At 35.9% G+C, this 23,300-nt stretch overlaps 1 protein-coding gene across 1 annotated transcript in view; it reads right to left on the reverse strand.

Moving 5' to 3' along the window:
* Nucleotides 1-23,300, reverse strand: part of ATRNL1 (attractin like 1) — a 542,236-nt gene that overhangs the window by 318,805 nt on the left and 200,131 nt on the right. Inside the window, exon 21 of the mRNA XM_075504052.1 lies at nucleotides 11,560-11,612. Within this exon, the coding sequence (XP_075360167.1) occupies nucleotides 11,560-11,612 (53 nt within the window). The remainder of the gene's footprint in view (nucleotides 1-11,559; nucleotides 11,613-23,300) is intronic.

Consider the following 23,300-nt stretch of genomic DNA (forward strand, 5'->3'; position numbering starts at 1 on the left):
AAATGGAAATAACAGAGGAAGGAAAAATGGAGTCCAAAAGGCTCTTTTTCTCAACCCCAAAGCAGTCACCCACTCTTCAGAGGAAATTTATTCTTTGCCTGAGAGAGGGAACGTTGGCCACCGCAGCAGGGCTCACTGACTCCTTTCTGAAAGTGACTTGGAATTCTCAATTTCCGCCTCAAACAGCTGCCAGAGATTAAAAGAAATATTCTATTTTCCTAGCATTATTTTTTCTATAAACCAAGAACTAGATTCAGCTATGCTTTCATTAATTCATTACTTTTTTTGGCCATGGAAAGAAAGTACTGTTAACTGAAATGCACAAAACAGAATAAACCTCTTCCTCATTTATTGTTTCTTTTTCAAATGATTAGCTTAATACAGAACAATTGATAGGTATCACTACTTTTGGATAGATATTCAGGGACAACCTTTTTGACACCGCTTTTCTAGGAATTGGATTATTATGTAAAATGGAAGAACAAATGGTAGTGACTACTGACAGTCTGTTTGTTCTTGGTATTTGAAAAACACTGATTGTTCACATCTTCTATACCTGACCTTCTATACCTGCCTATTGTGGTAGGCAATCCTTGACAATGAACATGAAGATAGTGACATATTTGCATAATGTAGTTGTATATTATCTTCCCTAGATTAATTTCATTTTTCTCTTTCCACCATTTAGTCTACTGTTCATTCTAATAATGACCTCTCTTCATCTTCTCTTTCATTAGCCACTCCTAGTGCCATGAAAGGCTCTAACACTTTAAAATCTCTCCAGCCATATTTTCAAAAACCCGTACAGAAGTGTAACCTATTTCTACTCAACAAGAGTAGAATTCTAAAATTCTCATTTCATTGACAAGAAAAAATGTGAGATTTTTGCCCTTTTAAGATTTTTCTGCCCACATTTTGCTTAGCTTGTCATTTTTCAAAAATTATTTTGACGGCCATGGCATTTCCTTAAGGGGGTAACACAGTAAAGCATATTAATTTACTCATAACATAAAAAGACAAATCAAATACATATAAATTACTTACTGTGTATCTTCATATTCCTTGACAGATACATTTTTCAACTTTCCCTTAATGACTTGTTTGCTATTGTATCTATTTTGCTAATGTATAGTGCTGCTTTTTGACCTCACAATTTGCTCTTCCATTTTATGTCAGCATTGCCCTTTATTTCAAGTGACTAGCAAATTATGCTTTGCTGTCAATGGGTTATATTTCTGGAACAGATTTTAAAACAATATTCACAAGTCAAGCTAAGAAAATGTGACAAGAAATTAATATCAAGGACTCATAGGCTACTTTACAATATGCTGAAATTGAGCCGAGTTAACCAATCAGAAAGTTGAACTTGACAATGTCCACATTTAACCCAATATAAGATTTCTTAAAGCTTATATAACCCAAGGTTTTGTCGTCATTTTGAAATAGAAATGACCCTCAATTTCTTTAAATGATCCTACAGAGCCCCTCACTCAAATACCCTGCAAGGGCTTCACAACACTAATTCTAAAGCTGAAAACGTTACTGACCACTCTCTTGACTTTTACAAATGTGTGTGCTAAGATTAGGTGGTTCAGGACCCAAGACACCTGAATAGCATACCTCACGATAACTAGGCAGTTGCATTAGTTGTTTAGACTGCAATAATGGAAGAGGCTAAACTACCCTCAAGTGCTTCACATTTGCCAACGGAGGAAAGTACTCCATCTGACGTGGAATAATGTGCTAGTTTGTCCAAGAACTCCCAAAGGAACCAACACAAATTCTCCCATAAACCATAAGCAACTTATTGAAGTCAGGGCTTTTTTTTTCCTATTTCAACTGGTTCAAGATGTCGCTATAGATCTTTTCTTGAAGTCCCACTGATCAAGAATTCTCTCTTTTCCCTGGGAAGTCAGCAAGGGAAGCAATGCAACTGTAAAACCACCACAAAGGTTTTCCCTTCACTGTCAGAAGGTAAAGGGACACTGAAGGATCCTTTCCTATTCCGTCACTTCTTACAACTCCAGTCTTGGGGAGCTCTAAGGCCTCCCAGGTGTTTGAGGAGTGACAGCTCCTCTCTTTGTGGACATGTTAAGGAAACAAACACATACACAACACATCGTATACACAGCACAAGGATTCAAAAAGTATTCATTCCTATGAACCCCACCTCAAGATACAGCCAGAATAAAATATTGTATATATGTAGGTGTTTGCATCGGTTTCCTTCTCATTTAAAAAACTGCTTCACGTATGGGCTAGAGTCTCCTACAAAGCAAACCGTTTCTCCTGAGTGAGTTCTCCAAGGCATCGTGTCTCTCTCACTCTTGACTCATCAAGCTATTCAAAATTTATAGTTCTACAAATAATCATGATTTATACTGTTTTAAATTTTATACTAATAGGTATTTTACTGTAATACTACATATTATATTGGCAAGATAAATAATAACATAAAAAATAATTATGGGACCTGTGGAACAGTCTATCAGGTGAAGAAGGCCTCTAATTCAGACTTTTATTTGCATACATTATAATGTATGTTTATCTATTATTTTCTTCTCCTTAGGAGTTAGAAAGCTAGTTTGCCCAGGGTAGTGGCCATCTTCTTTTGACTTAGGGTAGTATATCTAAATCAATAGTCACTAAAATTACTTTGTCTACTTCGGCAAAAGTTATTAAATAGTATCTGCAAAGGGATGCCAGTCAGTAAATTCACTGATACATCAGCAAAAGCTACCAGAGAAAGCAAATAATCTTTATGTAAAAAAGAAAGTAGTTGTTTTTTTTTTTTAAACAAAGAAAATCCCCAATATTAAAAAAAAAAGTAAATACATACATGGAAAGATTCTCCAATTCACAGCAAAGTCTGAAAATGATTGGCAGCAAAACTGTTTCTTTAGCCTGCCCAAAAAAGCTGCAAGCCAACCTAGCATTTGGCAAATGAGCACGCAGAGCCTGGGGTGAGATCATAATACTTTATTAGGAGCTTCAGATTCTTGGTGTGGTTATTGTTTTAATTCTCTGGAAGGCGACAGTTGGTTTGTGTGGTTATTTTAGCTCAGGGCAAAGACTCCATTTGTCTGTTGCTCTTTATATGTTCTGAGTTGGTAGGTTTGTTGAGGCTAATCTTTTCTCAAACCATCCTAGAATTGTCTGATTTAAACTATAATCTGTTCCACTAGACTCTTTAAACACTAAGAAGATTTCTTTTTAAATAGAATTTTTTGTATAAGCCCATATATTCAAAAGACAATGTGAGTCATTATTGTTACTGTATTTCTATATAATAAAAATTGTTTCAGTCTGTATCGAAGTCAATCAGCGTTAGATATAATTGGTGGAACTCATTATTTTAAGTCAAGCATGACAGTTTTACAATTACAATATGTATTTAGTTTAAATTAATGCTGTCCCAAAAGGAAACATGAATTCTACAAATGAGTAGCGAAGCATCTAACTGCTGGTATACATCTCACAACTCAAGTAAAACAAACACCTTTTCAATAGCTAAAATTTATTGTTTATGCCTTTTAAGCTTCAACGTAATTTTTAAATATCTGGAAAATCTCTGGTAACAGTTTTATTAAAAATGCTACTTGCTATTCATCTTCTAAAATACTCTCCTTGGAATGTTCTTGAGTTTAATTTTTCTCTAAGTATAGCAAGTCTGCCACCTAGTGCTATATGGTCACCTCTAGTACACTTTTATTTGATAATTTTTTATTTTATTTTTTAATAAAAGATGTCATGCTCTAAGTCCATGAACGCGTATACATGCATGTTTGCCTACACATACAGTGCTTAAAAACCACATTGTATCTTCTTGCTGAAGGGTTGCATTACATGTTTCAACAGCTATTAGACCATATGTGCATTTCTTGACTAGCATACAACCATCTTATAACTGTGCTCTTTTGCTGTGAGATCTGATTGGTGCAAGTGGAAAAGGTAAAACCTGCAATTTATTTTATTAAAAAGGAAAAAAAAGATATCATGTCAGTATAGTATGAGAAATATTAGGGAAGCCAATGTTTCTTTGGCCCGGTGCAGCTCTTATTCATTGAGGAGTGCCGCCGCAGTGTGGTACCCCCAACATTGAAGACAGGCACACCTTGGAATGGGCTCTGAACTAAATCCTGCTGAGATTACCTGCTTGGGATCCAGGGGCAACAACTCTTTGGAAGGGGCAAAATAGTACTGGCACCCTACGTGGAAGGTGAATGCTGGGCAGTGATGAGGAAAAGGAAGCATAAACAGATTCCATTCACAAAAAAAAAATATCCAAGCAGCAGGGCTGGAGCAGCCCAAAAAGCAATTTATGGTTGATCCCAGTGTGCCACTCAAACTGAGAGCAACCAGAGCAAAGTGTCACTCCAGATCCAGCACCCATCAGCCCCTGGACAATTCCCTTCACAGAGGTTGCTTATGTCTGCTTATGTCCATTCTTCTGTGAAGATGATGACCTAGGTTTCTGCCCTTCATTCTGCCAGATTATTGCAAGGCAGCTAGACCACAAGAGAAAATTTGGCATAGTATTTAGAGAGATTTCTTTTAATGGTTTTAATTCCCCCCTTTTTATGAAATTATAACATTTGTAATATAACAACTGTTACTAAAAATTGGCTTGTATAAAAACTTTGACTATGAATAATCCCAGAAAAAAGAAAAAAAAAATGTTTGAATAATAAGTAAACACCAGGTGGGATGAACTGTCAGACCACATCAATAGGTCAGATTAAGCCTAAACTGTATTTTGACAACATAAATAAGGATGTATTATCTGACCCTTTTGCTCTGAGACAATACTGAACCAATGTTTCTAAAAAGTCATCAAAGGTACTATGTTGTCATAAATTGTCTACTTTTAATAATCTGTCCTCTATCACACCATCTTTCTAGTTACTACTACTGCAAACAAACAAAAAGTCAGAAAGGAAAAATATAAAGTAACACCTCTAAAGGCCCTGGAGTACCAGGGCCTTTACTCCAAATCCCAGATATTAAAAAAGTAATTAAGACTTCTTTTCTTAATTTTTATCAAGTGACATGAATTTTTTAAAAATAGGATACAAGAAACGAGTGTTTGTTTTTGTTTCAGGCACCATACATATTGCATAACAATATAATTTGAAAGTTTTAAATTATAATAAAAATTTACTATAAGAAATTGTAAGGACTATAGGTAAGGACTAGCATTTTCCTTTATTGCGCCCTTTCTGAAGTCCTGGAGTGTCAGCAGTTATGGGGCTAATGCAGCTCCAGGACTGGACTAGAATCCTTATGAGGTTCTACAGCCAGAAGCAAAATTTCCTTCTTCCTCCCCAGCTCCCTGCACAGATACCAGATATTATCTTGAGAGTTTTCACTGAATGTACATTTCATGCTTCCTCACCAATTTTGGACATGAAAGTATCATTCTTCATCTTCGTGAGTTGCTGACACACTGAGAGAATTGCTTATTGCTATCCTTCCTGGATGTATACCAAGAAAACAAGCAATAGTATTATGAGCTATAATGATTTTATGGCTCAGAGTCTAGAATGGCATGGTAAAGCCATAAACCAATTATTCAGGTCACTCCCCAAAAAGTTGTTGCAAAATATTTAGTAGCTCACATAGGATCGCATATTTTTCCTGTGGTATACTTTAAGTAGAAAAAAAAAAAACAGCTAATAAAATTTATCCAATGACAATTTTTTAAAAATCTATGAATATTATTTTCCTACTAGTCTTTATGTTGAATTTTTTAAATGATGAACATCTGAGAACTCAGCAATGTTTTCTCTGGCTTTCCATTTCCTCCCTCCATGTCCACAAGGTTGACTAGAAAAGCTCAGTGGTGCCAGTGCTCTGCAGTACACCTGACCCTTGAGGCTTCTGCAGGTGGGCCTACCATCTTCCTTTTCTGCATGCTTCACCCCAGAAGAACATTTGAAATAGTGGCTGATGAGTCACTGTGTGAAGCCATCCACAAGTGACATTTCATAAAACACTGAGGTGAGAGAAAGATTAGAAAGAAAGAAGGAAACGCAATGAAGCTAGGAAAACAGTGAAAATAAAATTTCTACATTCTTTCAGCCTCTTATGTACAGATATTCGTACTTCCTCTTTTTTAAAGGCTGTAAATGCAACAAATATCTCCATCAGAGACATATTCTTTTGAAGATGTGGAATAAATGATCAATAAATAGGTTTTAATTCTACAAAAAGCCATGAATCATTCAGCTCCACCCTGCTTTAATTCTCTTTGTAAGCGACCCATCCCTCCTGACCTCTAGTCATTCCTGGATTCTCTAATCCTTCTCAAACGTCATGTTCTAATCTCTAACAAATTTAAAAGTGGGCCTGCTCTGCAGCACAGTAAACTCTATAGTGTTACCCTGGATACATAACGCACTTCTGAATGCAAAAAAAAGCTTCCACTGCTTTTTCTCTGAGTTCAGAGATACCCAAGGGACCCACGAAACTACGTCCAGGCCAAAGATAAGCACCAGATTAATCAAAATTGTTAATTTATTGCAATTTTATTGAATTGTGACTACAGTCTTGCTGTGCATTGCTGAGAAAATCTCCGCGAATGTATGAAAGTTTCATACGCTGAAGTGTGCTGCCCTGTAATTCACTACTGCTGCCTATTTTAAAACAGCAACCAATCTGCAGAACCAAATGGAGAAGCTACTTGTTCTCTCTCTTCACTGTTGATGGCAGTACCCAGAAATAATAAAAAATGCTTCTAAACATTTTTTTTAAAGGGTAAAAGGGAATAAGAAACTAAGGTATGTAAATCCACATACATTTTTTCAACTACATTTTCTTAGCTGGCTACTAGACTGGTCTTAGCTAGGAATTCTCTTGGTAGAATAGGCAACTCTTGAGTGCTCAACTCGTGGAAATTCTAACAACTACACGGGCAAACAATATGATTTACACTCACAATACTGATTTGTTGTAAGCTTTTAGGCTTCTGCACGTAGCAGTATTAGAATCTGAGAGTTCTACGTCTTTTTTCAAATATAGCATTGGAACCGTGACACTAAAAGTAATGTACATAAAACAGACATTTTGGAAAGTTTTTGACCTTAGAAATATGGATATCTAAAAGAGGCTTATGAAGGAGAGTATCACATCCTTTCAAAACATGGGATTGTTAGCAAGCCTATAATTCACCCTCTGTATAGTAACATATAATGAATTGTAAATTTAAACTCTCATTTTCTCTAGAACACTGGTTTAACTATTTATCCATTTATGATTTAAAGCTTTGTGTCTGTATATAACCCAGGTCAAAACCACAGAAGTGGAATTTGTCCCAGTGATTCCTCCCAATCAGTCTAAAACTATCTGGTTTTGCTGCATGTTTCTCTGCACCCAGGAGCACTGATTCCGACAGCAATGTATTTCTAATGCTGACATCTGAAGAGCTAATCCAGCAATTTGGATGCGTACTTTGCTATCTAGGTGTCACTGTTATACATCACGCTGGCTGAGATACCAAAGAACTATAACAACAACAAACACGAATGCATCATGACAAAATGTTATATTTATGGTTTGTGTACATGCGTAAGTCAGCTGCACAACCATCTCTGGCCTCCACTCAGAATTCATTTATATGGATTGAATCAGCTTCCGATCATTCACAGAAAGATTGGCTTCTAACAGAAAGACCTGGGCATACAGAGCCTCCCTACCAGCAACAGAAGCACAATCCAGAAGCAGACTTGTACTCAACCTACAAGAATATTTACACAGACAAACGAAACTGTGGCTTTTAAATTCATGGAGCTTTTTTTTGTATTCATATTCTTCTTTTTATTACGTATAAGAAATCTTTGATAAGATTTCCTCTGATATTCCTAAACAATGGCGTATTGAACACTTTTGGCTCAAGAAATCCTTTCTCTCTCAAAGTTCCTGAGCTGCAAACTGTTGGATGTAAAGAGAGAAATATCACTGTATGTTTGTCCATTTGCTATACCCTTCCCCTGGCATTCATATTAAGCCACTAATGACAACAGGCTACTAGAATGGATAAACCATCATGCAGCTGCTCATGCATTCTTATACATTCAATATTTTTCTAATTTTTATATGTGAGGCTTGTTCTCATTCTTTTATTCTCAGAGAAGTTTGTTCTCTCTGTTGTGCGTTTTCAATCATACAGTGAAGTCATGAAGAATGAAATGAAAATAATTTTAATAGAAGCAATAGGCAATGATTTTCACACACTCTGGATAATGCACTATTGCATGCCATGTCTATTATGCATTTCCTACTCTACTTTTATTAAGTTTTGATAATTTAAAGTAGAAAAACTACTCATGTCCAGTGCTGCCACGTTTTGAAATGCCGCACTAGAATGAAACGGGAGTTTCAAAATGAGCAGTTTAATGAACTGCTCCCGTTATCTCTATGATTCAAAGGCTTTGCTGCTATCTGTGTTTATTATCCTTTTGGCATAGTATCTGTATTTAGATTAAGTCCCTGCAATGTTTCAACATGCTACTTCCTATATAAATCTCATTCTTTTTGACCATGCTAGATCTGTCTGTAATTTTCCTCTGTTTTCATTTGTGCTCAGATGGCTTCTCCAATCACAACACTATCTGTGTACAGCATTAATATTCTGCTTACTCTCCTACATCACTACTAAGGAAAACAAATAAGGAAGAAACTAAAACAATCTGTGCTATCCCACTGGCTAACTCTATTAAGTTTAGAGTTTACTTACTATCTTAAACAGTCTATTGATGTTAATACCAGTGCCTATATTGGCACCAGTCTGTTCCGCCTTCCTAGGCTTGAGGATGGCAGTGACAGGCCAGAGGGAGGAGAGGACTAGGCAAGAACTAGCTAAGCTGGGCAGAGAGCTGAAAGAAATGAAAACAGCTGATCTTTTATAGGGCAGTGGGTATTCACAATATCACAAGTTGCAGAAAATTCCTCTAAGGCAACAAGCTTTCTCAATCCACGTCCTTCTGTCAAAGAGAAATTGAGGTCATCCAATATCACACATTGAATTCTAAGGTTTTGGCTTGGAAAAGCATTCCAATTTAAGAGCAGTATTTACACAAGTGAAAAAAAGATAAAATTTGAACACTTAAAACTGGTAATTTTGAAGATGGCTAAACTCAAGCATGTGACTAAAAGCTTTCCTGAAGAAGATCCCAACCATACAGCAAATTACCAGTTGTATTCCTATTTTCATACCTTTCACTGATTTTGATTCTAAGTGGTAGAAACAAATGTGCCTAGAATTTTTATTTCTCATAAACTTATGCTGCTCATAAGTATATTCAATTTGTTTTTCCTCAGTATTTTCCTCCCTCCTGAGCAATAACTATTCCTGTGCTGTAAAAAATAAGAATATTCTTCACTTCAAGGAGAAGCAAAGCAGCAATATAAGTGTCTGAAGAGAAAGTTTCTTACAGAGTAGTGAAATAAGCAGAGAAAAATACCATCCAAATGTCTGTCTTGTACAAAAGTTAAACATTTTCTTATATAAATTATAGTCCATGGTAAGGCCATATTTTAAAATACTTATATAGATAAGAAATTGGGGCATCTCCATGACATATATATATTTTAATACATGATTTAGCAGGTAATAGACAGTGCTGATAGCCAACTGTCATTGACATCTTAGGTCAGTCAGTTATCCACAGATTAACAAATTATTTCCCGTTATGATGCATCAGCCACTAAATGCAAGAAATACAGAATTCCATTATTTTAAATTATCACAGGCTCCTTATTACCTCCAGATAAAGTAACTCTGAAAATCATTCATATATGATATTTTAAATGACAGAAAGTATTAAAAGAAGATTCATCATTCCAGAACAACAAGATCTTTAAAATATTTTGAAATCTGACAGAGGACAAATAATAGTAGTGAGTTAAAGGTGAAAGGGTATCTTGAATATAGCACAATTTGTCTCCAACATGATTTATAGACCCAACTTGCAACATGATAGCAAAAATATGTTTTTCATGGAGGTGCCTGAGGTCTACAAATTTCATTACTGTTATTTCTTTTCAATCTCTTAAATTTAATAACGTTTATTTTTAAAGGGCAAAACAAATATTGATACACATATCCAAAATAGCCTATATAGCACTCTCTTCGTAGTATGAACTTCTCATGTACTCATTATCTACCTTTAAATCTAGAAAATTTATAAAAGTCATAGATACAAAAATTCATTCTTCTAAATACTGAAATTTGTTTTGAAATAAGAAAAAATCATTATGCAACAAACAACAAATGGAATTGAATTTATTTGATCAACAGTATCTTTAGAGAGCAGTTTGAAGGAGTATTTTCAACTTGGTCTATTTTATGTAAACTGTCAACAATGTCAACAGTATCTTTAAACTACAATATTTAAAAATTATCTTCCAGTTTAAAGTATTACATTTCAACTTAACTTGTCTGTGAGGAAAAAAAACCAAAAAAACAAAACCACAAACCAAAACCAACCCACAGCAAATTTCTTTAATACCTGGCAAGGGGAATAAATGTTTTAGGCCTAGGGATATGTCAGCATCTGTAATATAGTATGCGTCAATTTTGTTCTGTAAAACATACCTTGCAGAGGCAAACCATTTAAGGTAGAAAAGAAACATTAGTAAAGAAAAGAAACATTCGTTTATTAGGCAAATGATGCCTTAAAGAGATTCTAAAACAAAGCTTTTGTGTACATTCTAAAATGAAATGCTAAAAAACAAGGCCAAAGCTCAGAATGGATGCTATAAATTTATTCAGAGATACGTCTTTATGTAAATTCAAGTTTGAGGTAGGGATGGTGTTAGGAAACAATAGACAAATGGATCCAATTGTCTGACATTGAGCAGGTATGTGCAAAAGTCACAAAAGGTAAAAGTGTTCTCCAACATCACATACATTTTTATGATGACTGAAATTACTATTTAACATCGATATTGGCACAGCAAAATTGGCACAGCTCACTGAGGGATTTCTGCACATGGGTAATATGCATTCCCATCCCTTCAGGTCTTTCACTATGACTATCAGAAATGTAATGCTTTAAAGTAAATTTGCCAGAGGCACCTTTTCGACAACAGTAAGAACACGGAGACAACACACAGTATCATTTTATGATTCTCTGGAGAGCAGTCGTGTATCGTGTCCCTGAGAGGCAGACTGGCTAAACCATTCAGAACGTCCCCAGGAAATACTGCTGTTTAGCCTATTTGCGTTTCCCCACCGCAAATTCTGTCTTTTAGACAATGACACAATTACTTATTCCTTTTGTTCACATATGTTGAGATACGATACAGAGAATAACCCAATGGCTTGGTCAGTCCCTCTAACCTAGGCGTAAGGAATCAGCTTTTAGTAGACTTTAATTTGCATTCTTGTGGACAAAGTAAAAGAAGCCCAGTGGGGCATTTTATTTTTCAGTCAAAATATCAACGTGCCCAACTTCAGAAAATCTTAAGAAAAATATTTTGTTTTTCTGAGGAAATGAAATTATCACATAATATGTAAACAGCATTTCAGTACTGAACATTAAAAATATAAGTACTCACAGTAGCATGTTCCCCTAAGCGGATTTCCAAGATACCTATTTTCAGAGTCACAGCTGCAGGGGGGAAAAAAAAGACAAAACCAAACATTCCCATTAAACATGCTATAGTTTTAATAAAAATGCAGCCAGAATATTTATTCCAAATAGCATGAGTTTCATTACTAGTAGCACAAATACATGAAAATAAAAAGTACTGGATATAGTTCTTAATTAGGGTGTGCCACTTTCCAGAGGCATCTCTCTCTTTATAAAGAAACACAGAGTGACTAGGTTCTTGAATAAAGCACTTCAGTCGTGCTTAAAGTCGGTGCCTGTTGTAGGACTTACCGCAGGTGGTATGTCTCCACTAATGAACAAAAGAGAGCGAGGCAGGGAGGCCAAGCACCGGGTCTCTAATTATCCATGCCGCTTCAGCGATAGCTTACTCCCTTGGCTGGTTTTGAACCCTCCACTGGCCCTCTCCAAGACAACAGCTGAGCATTAAACAGGGGGATCATTCACTACAGAAAATGTTCCTAAATATGTCTTACTCTAACATACACAGTCCTGAAACACTACCAGACCAGGCTTCGCACCCTCAGACACTTTCCACACCTCTTCTTGCCAACCCTTCAGGGATGGAACATACTCTCTCCATGTCCAACCACACAAAGACCACACTGGTGGGCTGCAATACATCTTTCATATTATTTCCAACTTTTTAAATGAAATAACAACAACAACAACAAAAAAAAACCAAACTCCAGAATAACCCTAAGCATAAAATAATGATTACATTTTCACAGCACCACAGAGGACCAAAGCGATGCTGCCTGCCCTAGAGAGGCTAGTCCTAAGCTATGTAAGCTGCAACCAGACAATGCCAACTGGCTCTGGGCCCAGAAATCGTAGCCATACATGTAGCACTAGAAGCACAGCAGTGTCCCAGCTACGTAGCTTCTCTGAACTTCAGAGGCAATTGCTTCTCTTCATTGACCACCTAGGGCACTAGGTGAAATTTAGACTGAATACAACGGATTGATGCTGCTGACAAGATGTGTACATGATAACAGCTGGAGAAATATCTTTCTTATTGATAAAATATCTAGTTATTTTCAGAGATATGAAACATCCTACAGAATTTCACAGTGATCAAATTGAGTTATATAGCATTTCTCTAAAAATGCCAAGTATCTTAATAGAAAATTATTATCCTGCATTTGGTTTTCTTGGCTATTCTTGGCTAAGTCTCTAGCAAGATTATAATTTTCTATTAAATACACAGAATGATTCATAAAACAAAGAGAAAGCTTATTGGTGCCTATTAAATTCCATATAAATATTTTCCCAGAGGAAATCTGGATAATTTAATAGCTTGGACTACCTTTTCATTACTTTTTTCTAAGAAACTTAAATTGCAAGGAAATTTTTTGTGTTATTTTATTTGTGAGTAATATTAAAAAACTTTCTAACTTGGATGTCATATCATTTAACAAGTTGCAGACTGTAGAATAACATTTGTATTTCTGTTGGTCTCTTCATTAGTTTCCAGCTGGTGATTCTTAACATGCTCATTTTTATTAAAAAATAGGCAGAGAATCTCCTTGACTCTTTGTTACAATATCATAAAGAAAATAATCAACAGTAGCATTAAAATGGAAAAAGCAGAAAACAAGATGTTCTGGACTCTGCCCTTGCCCACTCCTGGTCTCATGTCAGTGTGAGAACTCTTTGCAGGGTCAACTATACAGAAATTCAACTTTTTTTTTTTTTATATAGAAAAACTTTTGCCTAAACTCCAAGAAACCAAAAACCATATGCTTCAACTCTAACTGCAGCACACAATTTGTGGTCTTGTCCACACAGACACTCTGGCCCTACAGTCCTTTCCACAGAATTTAGAAGAGGAACTGATGCTGAAGTATCTCTCTTGTAGGTACTTATAAAGGAAAGGAGAAAATAATCTCAAGTAACAATATTGGTCTGCCTGACACACTTTTTTCTAAACATCACAAAACACTAACTAAATTCTTCAAAGAACAGCTCACTACTTAAACAGATTAGGCTTGTAAAAATAGACGCATGTGTCAAAGTGTCTTTAGTTTGGCAATTTTGAAAGAAAGAGCTAAGGGAAAAGGATCATTTTTGAATGAAGGGTTTAAAAGAATTTCCTTTTCTTGTATCTAAGATTGTCACATAAAGGAGACAGTATATCATGCAAAAAATTATAATAACATGATAGAGATTATTGTAAGAAGAATTTTTTTTTTCTTCTGAATTGTTTCAAAGGCAAAGTAGAATATTAAATATAGGCAGTATTCAGAATATGCTGGGGTTTTATACCCAAACACAGAAATATATTTTATATAAATAACTGTGTATTCAGAATCTTTTCTCAGACAAGACAAGAAATTTTCTCAGAAGGCAAGAAGCTGACCCTGCTGCTCACTGATAATGGCACTGATTTATGTACGACATGGAAGAGCAATGTCCGAACACCAGTAACAATAAGCTGTATAACTTTCCATCAGGAGAGACTAAACAAATTCTGCTGTGAACTCTTGCTGGCCACAGCACTCACCTGTGGTGATTTGACCCAGGGTCTAAAAGAAGCTTAGTTTGCTCCTGACACAAAACAGGATGACTTTTTTAATTGTTAAAACCTTTATGAAAAGGAAAGCTGTTTCCATACAGCTTCCCTTCTCCAGTCAGCTACCCTTCTAATCAGATGAAACCATCTCCTGTGGATCACTAATTACCAGAACCCAGGGATTTCCAGCATCACATATACCTTTCTGGTATTTGTATTTCTATTTATATTACAGAAAAAACGCAAGAATACATAAAATAAAAATATCTATAAAATCCATCTAATGCACCACAGGTTTCACTACTGAAAAGAACACACAAAAGAATGCTTAATACGAAAATTACTAGGTATGGAATATTTTGCAATATACAAGTATTCATAAGTATCCATTCAAATTCAAGTAATTACTAATTCCCTGACAATTATAGAAGTGACCTTCAAGAATCTTGAAGAGAAAATGGCAATGCAATTTTACAGCCAGCCATTTCAGTTGTTTCAGCATAATGCATGATGAAATGATAAAATATGCATAATAAAAAAAGAACAATTAATTACACCACAGCAAAGTATTTTGACATGTTATCATATATATTATATTTTCTGTATTGGGAGCCTTACAAAGACATTGTACTCAAGGAGCTAGCGATCTTGGGCAAGGCGTGTCTGACCTACTGGTCCTTGTTCGTCAGGCTTGAGAAGCCCATCTGTGAGCATGAGTAGCCACTGTAAGGGAAGGTGCTAGAAGCCCCCATGCCAGCCTGTGCTGTGCACTGGTGGGTGTTATCAAAGAGAACCTTCCAGATCGTCAGGAGGAGATACATGGGTTTGTTTTTACACAAGATAAAAGGCACCACAGTATGGGAGGGAGGAGGAACCTCTCCATGGGTGGGGTCTGTGCAGCACACTGGGAGAAAATCCATGCTGGTCCATCCGGTGCTGCATGCACATAGGGTTCCCAGCAACTGAAGGGGCATAAGATTTACTTTCTATCTGTATTCCTCTTTTTATTCCACCTTATTAAAACAGCTAGTTTATTATGCCATTTCTTGCCAGGCCTTATTGAGATACAGGAAGAACCCTGCACCGCCTCTCTGAGGCTTTCTCCTCTGTCCCCTGGTGCAGAACACTTTCGTAATATATATTAGCAATAGCATTAGGTGGAGTTCTTACTAGTCAGGGAAGCCTGCTTTAATTCAAATGAAAGATGCTATTTAAACGCAGTTTTCAGCAGAGTGAAAAGATGAAACTAATAGGATTAGGAATACGTCTAAAATTATTCACGTGAGTATGTCGGCTAGGTTCTGAAAAAAATTAGTTTTGTCTTTTAATCCTATCCTATTTCATTAAGCATATGTATTGCTCTGCATTAGTCACTAATTATGGTTCCAATTACAAAATTTCCTATTCACTGAATTATTTCCTTATGAGCTTTACTCATTGTAGTAATTTTTGTACCTTTTCCAAAGGCCAGCACACATTTGACCATATGTGAAGCATAATATATGCCTTGTATCTGTGAAATGGGAGCTACATTCGTTATTTTACGTGCCATAGGGCTATGATCATTTGCTTTAAGTGGTAATAATGAATGAGCAGTTCCACCCTGGCAGGCCTCCAAAGACACAGCTCCCATTTACAAGGACAAATGGAGGAAGGCTCCTGCCAGGTTACGTACAAGTTCTATGGTTTGTTCCAATACAAAAGTATTCAATTCATCAAGCTCACCGACCTTCTGATGGCCTGCTATTAGCAGTTATTGCCCAACCTCTCCCTCAATTATCCTTTCAAAACTGAACCATTCTCTTTTACTTTCTTTTTTTTGCCCCGTATTTCCTGGGAGTTCATAATAAAAGTTATGGGCAACAAATGCATTAAAAAAATAATTTTTCCCATGATTATGACCAAGTGAATGATAAGTTCTGGCTTTCTCTTTAAATACCATAAATGTATCCAAAAGTACATGTTTACATTAACATTCACAGATTTGGGGGGGGAGGGTGTTTTAATGAATGAAAGGCTTTTTTGTAAGACTGAGAGTTTACAAATGACCCTCTGTTAAAGCTTAGAAGTGTATATGACCTTGTGCACTATATCCACATCCTCCAACCTTAAGAAAGCTAAGGAACTATCAGTAGAGGAATATATATGTCTAATTTTATTGTGCTTACTGGTATCTCCCTTAAGGAAGGGTATACCTTCAAGCTTCTCACCTACAGAAAACTGTCAGAATATAATACCAACCTAGATCTATAGCTTTCTAGACTAGTGATTTGATCAGGTAGAAACCTTCTTATAACAGTTCATCCAACCTTTGATAATGATGGCAGGATTTTCTGCAGTTCTGCTGCCACCACTAATTGGTAAACCTTTCCTTTCAATTAAAAGTGAAGTAAAAAAGAGGAACAGAGGAAGAGTAACCTAAGTACGGCTGGTCTTTCCTCTAGCTGAGTTTGTTTCTAATGTCAAACTCTCAGGGGAGACAAAAATGTATGTCAGACCACTCTAAAAGACAATATTCTTTTATTCAACTGATTCCCTGCTGAGGCAGTTGTATCTTGTTCTGGTCTAGGCGCAGGCTTGTCAACTATACTGAGTAGATATTTATGACCCTTACCTCATATTTTGTCCTTGCAAATTAACACAGGCCACTTCCACAGAGTCTGGGGAAAGGCAGACATCTTTCTGATCTACAGCTGGTCATAGACAGGTCTGGGATTTTGCCTAGGTTCTCAGCATTGCATCTACAAGAGATTCCTGAAAAATAAAGACTAATGGACTTAGCAGACTATTGCTGGGCCCTGACTGATGGCTTCCCCCAGCTTTTAGATGAGTAAGAATATCTTCTTAGAACTACTGTTCAACTTTGGCTCAACTCTGTTCTAGCCTTTACTTCACATTCTGTCCCCTATCTAGCCAGTGGTCTTGCTCCTGCTGTCCTCCATCGCCAATTCCTGCTTCTGATCTCCTCGTCCCAGTTCCTGATGTGGCACAACAAGCTCCTGTTTTCATTCTACTTTCCTGGTACCACAGCGGTATGATGCTGTGGGGTTTCTGAATAGCGGAGTACTATTTAACGTAACATAATTTGGTTACTTGGGACACCTCGTAACCAAAGTTCAAACAGTGTAAAGCTAAACTTAAGACTTCTCTAGTCATGTGGTTAGGCCTGTGGCATCATAAGTAGACTATGAAGCAATACTACATACTACTATATATTACTATGTCCTCAGCATTAAAAATATGCCCGTGGTGCTCTGACTGCAGCTTTTGCAGATAGTGACAAGATAGCTGATGAACCTTTAGAAATAACAACATAGTAACACAGAGCTCAGCCCAGATTCCCACACAGGTATTTACCCTGCTTGCTGGTTACCCCTTCTTGAAAGTCATGTAAGACTTCCTATTCTAAATACTTTCCAGCAATGAGGAAAATTAGCTGAGGGATATGATTAACTATAGTCAATAACTGTAATTGGCTGTAATTCATAACAATTTGGAAGTGATGCCATAGAAACTGCAGATTTTCAGCTCAAGAGTGGTGACTCGTGGATGAAAGCACCAACCTCAGCTGTTCTTGGGTTATTAACTGGTCCAGAACAGCGAGTGACTGATACCTGAAATCTCAATTCACGCTTGTACATGGAAGCAAGAGAACAAAAATCCCCAGGTCTTGACTTAGGCCTGCTTGGTTTCAATACCTTTCACACAGAACTGCCAAAGAACAGCCACATCTTCTAACCATCAACAACAGCTAAACAGACATGGGCAACAGCAATGAAAGTGAGTGACTAGCAAAGTTATGCTACACGAGCCTGTCTCATGTATTGGGAATTCAAGCGTATTTACAAGATTAAGAAGCAGCATCATTCCTCCGCAGAAGTGCTAAGATTCCGATGTGATCACTGAGCTCAGATGATATATTTAATGAAAAATAGGTATTGACAGCAAAGTCAATGAGTGCTTTGTGATTTTCAGAGAACAGGTTTGTTTAATTGCTAATTATTATTGTATTTTTATCCTGCTACTATAATCTTTATTTTGCTGCAGTGAAATACACAAACTAATAATCTATAAATGCAAATATATCCCTCCTATAGTTAAGGGTCTGCTTCTTGATTGTATTGACATTGCACTATGTTGTCCCAATATTCTCTATTAATATTGAAGTATGTGAACAGTTCTTTCAATTTTTTAGAGTTACAATAAACCATCTTTGGTTCTAATGTAAAAATTGGACACTTTCACTTCTCTCAGTGCCAAGATCCTTCTAGTCATGAGCAACCTTTCTGCTTTAGATATAAAAAATTTTCAGCCTGCCTCTTAAGATAATGATAACCTAAAAGGGTAAAAAGTACTAGGATTTATGTTTCCAGTTAGGATTTTTTAATAATGTGGGGAAATGATTTATTTGTTTCTTCTTGTAAGTGTATATAATGATGTCTTGAGACAATGTTTTTTCTGCAGATTAATTTGTCTCCTCTTCATATAATTCATGAAAAAGGCCTAGGCCAGGGATACTTTTTTTTTTTTTAAATCTAGGCTGATCTCACCAAAAGAAAAATTAAAACATTCTAGCTTCATAAGCAAATTTTCTATTTCCAAATTTCCCTCATGCTATTCAAATACTCCTTCCCTGCAAGATCAAGAATAATTAATATTATAGGGGTTTGATATACTCTTTGAAGTAATGATATTTCAAATCACTAAATACATTGCACTATAGGAGAAAAACTTTCAAACAGGTGACAAACATCACAATTATATAATTAAGAGAAATTAGTTAAGAGATAAAATAAGATTTTCTCATAAACTCTAGATTATATTTTCATCTCATCTTCTATACAAGAATTAAGTAACCTATAGCCATCATTTGGAACTATCTGAACAAAAAAAAGTATCTTTGTTAATCTTCATAATTCAGAGACCAAATGGATTTCACATGCCAATGATTTGATGCTGCTTACTCTGAGCCAGAAAATCTCATGTCCATGGCCTTACCCTTTCTCTCTGGCACTCTCCTTTCTCTGTGAATGACCATGGTTTTGGCAGTGATGCACACAAACTTGTATATATGTAAAAGGGTGAACTTGGAAAAGCAAAATGCCCGCCTATCAGAAAACGTTCTTTCAAACTGGGGGAGGAGAAATATGCACATTCCTTCTCTTGCATTTTGACCTATTTCAGACATTTCTCCAGCCCTTAGAAAGCAAATGTTAGATATAGCCCAGGCAGGTCAAAATAAGATGCTATGTTTACACTGATCTGAACCACATCTCCAAGAAATATTAGCATAGTTTTCTCAACTATTTCTTTCCTTTTAGCTAGAAGAATTAGATAGAAGCAACGGTAAAATAATCATCCACAGTTCATGAATACTTATTACTGCTTAAACAGAAATGCAGCTCCTCCTAAATTTTTACTTTGCAAAAATCAGTGAACAGTTCACAAAATTTACATATGTTTCATTCTTTTAAAAGATAAATATTGATGAAATGTGTTAAATGCTAATTTAATATCAACAACAGAATATTCATGAATCTGCATTCCTAAGCATAAGCAGTTTGTAAACAGTTTCTTTTGCAATCATTTTTAATATAAAGTTCTCAATGGAACACTGATTTTATTTTCACTAAGATTTCATGGAAAGAATATTCATGTAATCATGAAAACAAGAAGCATAGGTCTTTGGTTAAAACAACTAAATTTCTTCATATTTCAAAACCTCCCTGTTCAAATAGCACTGTTAACTGCATTTAAAAATTCATGTTCATAAGCATGAACTCTTCTGCCAGTAATTTCAAAATGAAACAGAGGTACTAAAAACAAATACAAATGACAAAAAAAAATTCTTTCATATGATCATCTCTTGCTATTGGCTGCTGGTGATGTTCTGGCAGTTTCCAAGGGTGTTTGTATATTTTCATTATTTAGAAACCCGTCCTCAAAATGAGCAAGAGAGGTAGCACTTCAGCAACATTAAATACTCTGACAGGCCCTGACAGTCAGAGTGAATGTATTGTAAATGTCTACAGCAATTAGACCAGATGAAAAAAAAAAAATATATATATATATACACACTAAATCCCAAGTGTTTTACTGCATTTTTATTAGTCATCACTGAATTGTAAAAATGCACTATTAATAAGTGTATTTGTAGAAAGTATATTTAACTATTAAACAGCTGACATCTTGTTTTTGAAAAATGTTCATTAATATGACTATTTTATTATTGTTGAATTTAATTTGTGGTCAACCACAGAGGGAAACGATTGCAAAGAAATACTCAATTAAAATCTTTATGCAAAAAGATCAATGTTATGCTATTATAGAGTGCTATAGAGTTCTCATCTGTTTTCATTTGATCTTCCTTGCATTCATTTTACTTTGCTTTCAAGATTTTGGGGTAGTTTTTTGTTTGGTTTTTTATTCTTTTTTTTTTTAAACAAAACCGCTATTTATATAAGACTACCAAGGTTTCTTTAATTTTGCAGCAATTTAAGGAAAAGGCAATTTAAGAAATATGTATTTGAGGATGCCATACATTCACTATAATTTCCAGAAGATGGTATGAAGGCAGGCAAGTTACTTTTTCTCTTTCTACTTCAAATTATGTAAGGTAACTTTGATAATTTTCTTGTCATTTAAATCTACAATTTATCACAATATGGCAATTAAGACTGTCAAAAAGGTGATAAATTCTGACTAAGTCAAGACAAAAATGACGATTCAGAAGCAAAGCGCATTACCCATTTGGGAGTGGGGACTGCAGCTTAGCCATGCCCAAATGCTGCTTATATATCAAATGTTCAAGAATATTGAATGCAAAATGAAAACAAAGGTATGAATAAATCAGAATGTCATGGTTTTCTCTAGGCTGTCAGCTATACAGTACTAGGGAATTTCAGAAAATAGTGACGTTATGTAAATTATTCCTCTACATGCAACAACAACTTCTACAGTGTTAATGACATGTTATAATATGAACATGAAGCATAAATATTACAGAGGTTTAAGTATAATATATAGTGCAATTGGCCAGCTATCATTCTTACTTTTAGGAGGCCAAAACTCTAGCTATTGCATGGTATTTTCAAATTGCTTTCAAAATTCCTAGATGACTGAGGAGTTTCTACCTAGACATTCAGAAAGTATATTCAGAATATTTACTTATCATATGTGTTTCCTGTGGCATTGACAGAAATTGTCAGAGAATCATACCTCCTCCTTGAACATCAATGAAGGGTGAGCCTTAAAAAAAATAACACAGGTGACCCATGGAAGAGTGATCATTAGAAACCCAATGTGGCAGTTTCCAGACTCCTAGCTTCTTTCTTGTCGTTCTGGTTTTTAAAACCACATTTTTGTCCATCAGACCATTTTAATATCTATAAATCTATCCAATATGTTGTTCTGACAAGTTCCTTTCCTGCCTAAAAGAATTTTCTTTACCACCCCCCCCCAGCATGGCAAAGTCCATCAAATTTCATGCCTTATTGCCTGCCATTGTTCCATCATAACCATGTCTGGCCTCTTTTTAAGTCTTTTTCAATATCTAGGATATCAACCCCATCTAACCTGCACCATCTTTTATCTGACTTTATTAAAAAAGATACCAATCCAAGAGGTACAGAAATATCTATTAAGAACAGAACACATAAAAGAGTATGGGTGGTTGGAGAAAGTATGAAGATAAATACACCTATTTGCTTTTCTCTGGTCTCTTTCCTATGAAAAGCCCCAATCTCCATTAGTCCATTATAGCACATAATGTCATGAATTTCCTGAAGCAGACATGACACTGATACTTCTTTATGAAGTGCCAAATAAGTGGAAATAAACGTTACTATCTATGTTGCAACAACAATACTATATCTGCCAACACTCCCAGTCTTGGCTGACTCTCCTGGAAAAGTTATCTACCCTTTAAGAAGAAAAATTAAAAGGAATGGCTGCAAAAAAAGGAAAGAAAAGTTGACTAAAATGACACTATAGCCTCACGGCAGGCTACTGTGAAGTATTTCATAACAGGAGTCCTGGTCTGTCAGTCCTGATCTGTTCAAACTATGTCTATGTTGGTTTTGATAGGCAGGCTGCAGAGTACTACCGTGAAAGGCAACGCTTGCTCCTGTGTGACTACAGTGCCGGAGAGCCTTTAACTCTGTAAGTAATCCAAAATGACTTCCCAAAGGGCAATTCACAGGATAAAGCATTTTTCAAAACAATGGGCACAAAATCTCACCCTAAACAATGACAGAAGGGGCGGGGGTGCAGGGGGAGGCAGGGAAGATAGGTAGGTAGATAGGTAGATAGATAGATAGATAGATAGATAGATATGATTTAGCTGCTACAAGAGCTCTGGTGATATAACATGCAATGGATGAGAAAATTCTTGCATCCCAGCTGGAAGCGACTGGGAAAGCTAAAGATTACACTCCTCAAAGTTATTTTATCATCCCAGTCTGTGTACCTCAAAGACTCAAATCGCTCTATAAAGAGGCTATAAGACAGCAGCTTTATTGGACTTCTGATTAGTAATTGATCTCCTATATTTTGTAAGCATCATGCTAGATGCTTGAACTAGTTATTGCTAGAATTACCCGAGATGTATGTATTACACTAGGTATGATCAGGTCTTTTACGGAAAAGAAGGTGCTTCCTTTGCTTCCTGGGCTATGCCAAGGGCGACAAACCTGTCCAAATATTTTTGTAATTAATATGTTTCAAAGTATGCCAAAACTTAGCACCTTTCCATAGGTATTCTGAGGAGACTGAGACATGTCTTTTTGTTTTTTGAAAGCTTTCAGTGCAAAATTTGGTATGTATTCCAAAAAAAACAAATACCACCTACTGAAAACTGAAATGGAATAATAAAAAATAGGTAAACTGTCAGAATGCAGTCCTAAAAAAAACCCCAAAAAACTGATCACCTGAAATATGCTACTTCCAAAGGGCCATGCTAAACAAAACAGCCACTCTTACAGTTGAAAAACCTGAGAGCTGATTACTATTTACTATTTTTTAACTAAATACTCTAGTAAAAATAATAGTTTCTTGCTAGCAATGAGCCCCACAGACATGCTTAGGATCAAAGACTTTAACTATTTACATGACCAAACACTTGCCTCTGTGTGACAGCAAATAGAAGAGAAAAGAGAAAAAAAGAGAAAAAAAGA

The sequence above is a fragment of the Mycteria americana genome, chromosome 6 (assembly GCF_035582795.1).
Source record: "Mycteria americana isolate JAX WOST 10 ecotype Jacksonville Zoo and Gardens chromosome 6, USCA_MyAme_1.0, whole genome shotgun sequence".
Lineage (NCBI taxonomy): Eukaryota > Metazoa > Chordata > Aves > Ciconiiformes > Ciconiidae > Mycteria > Mycteria americana.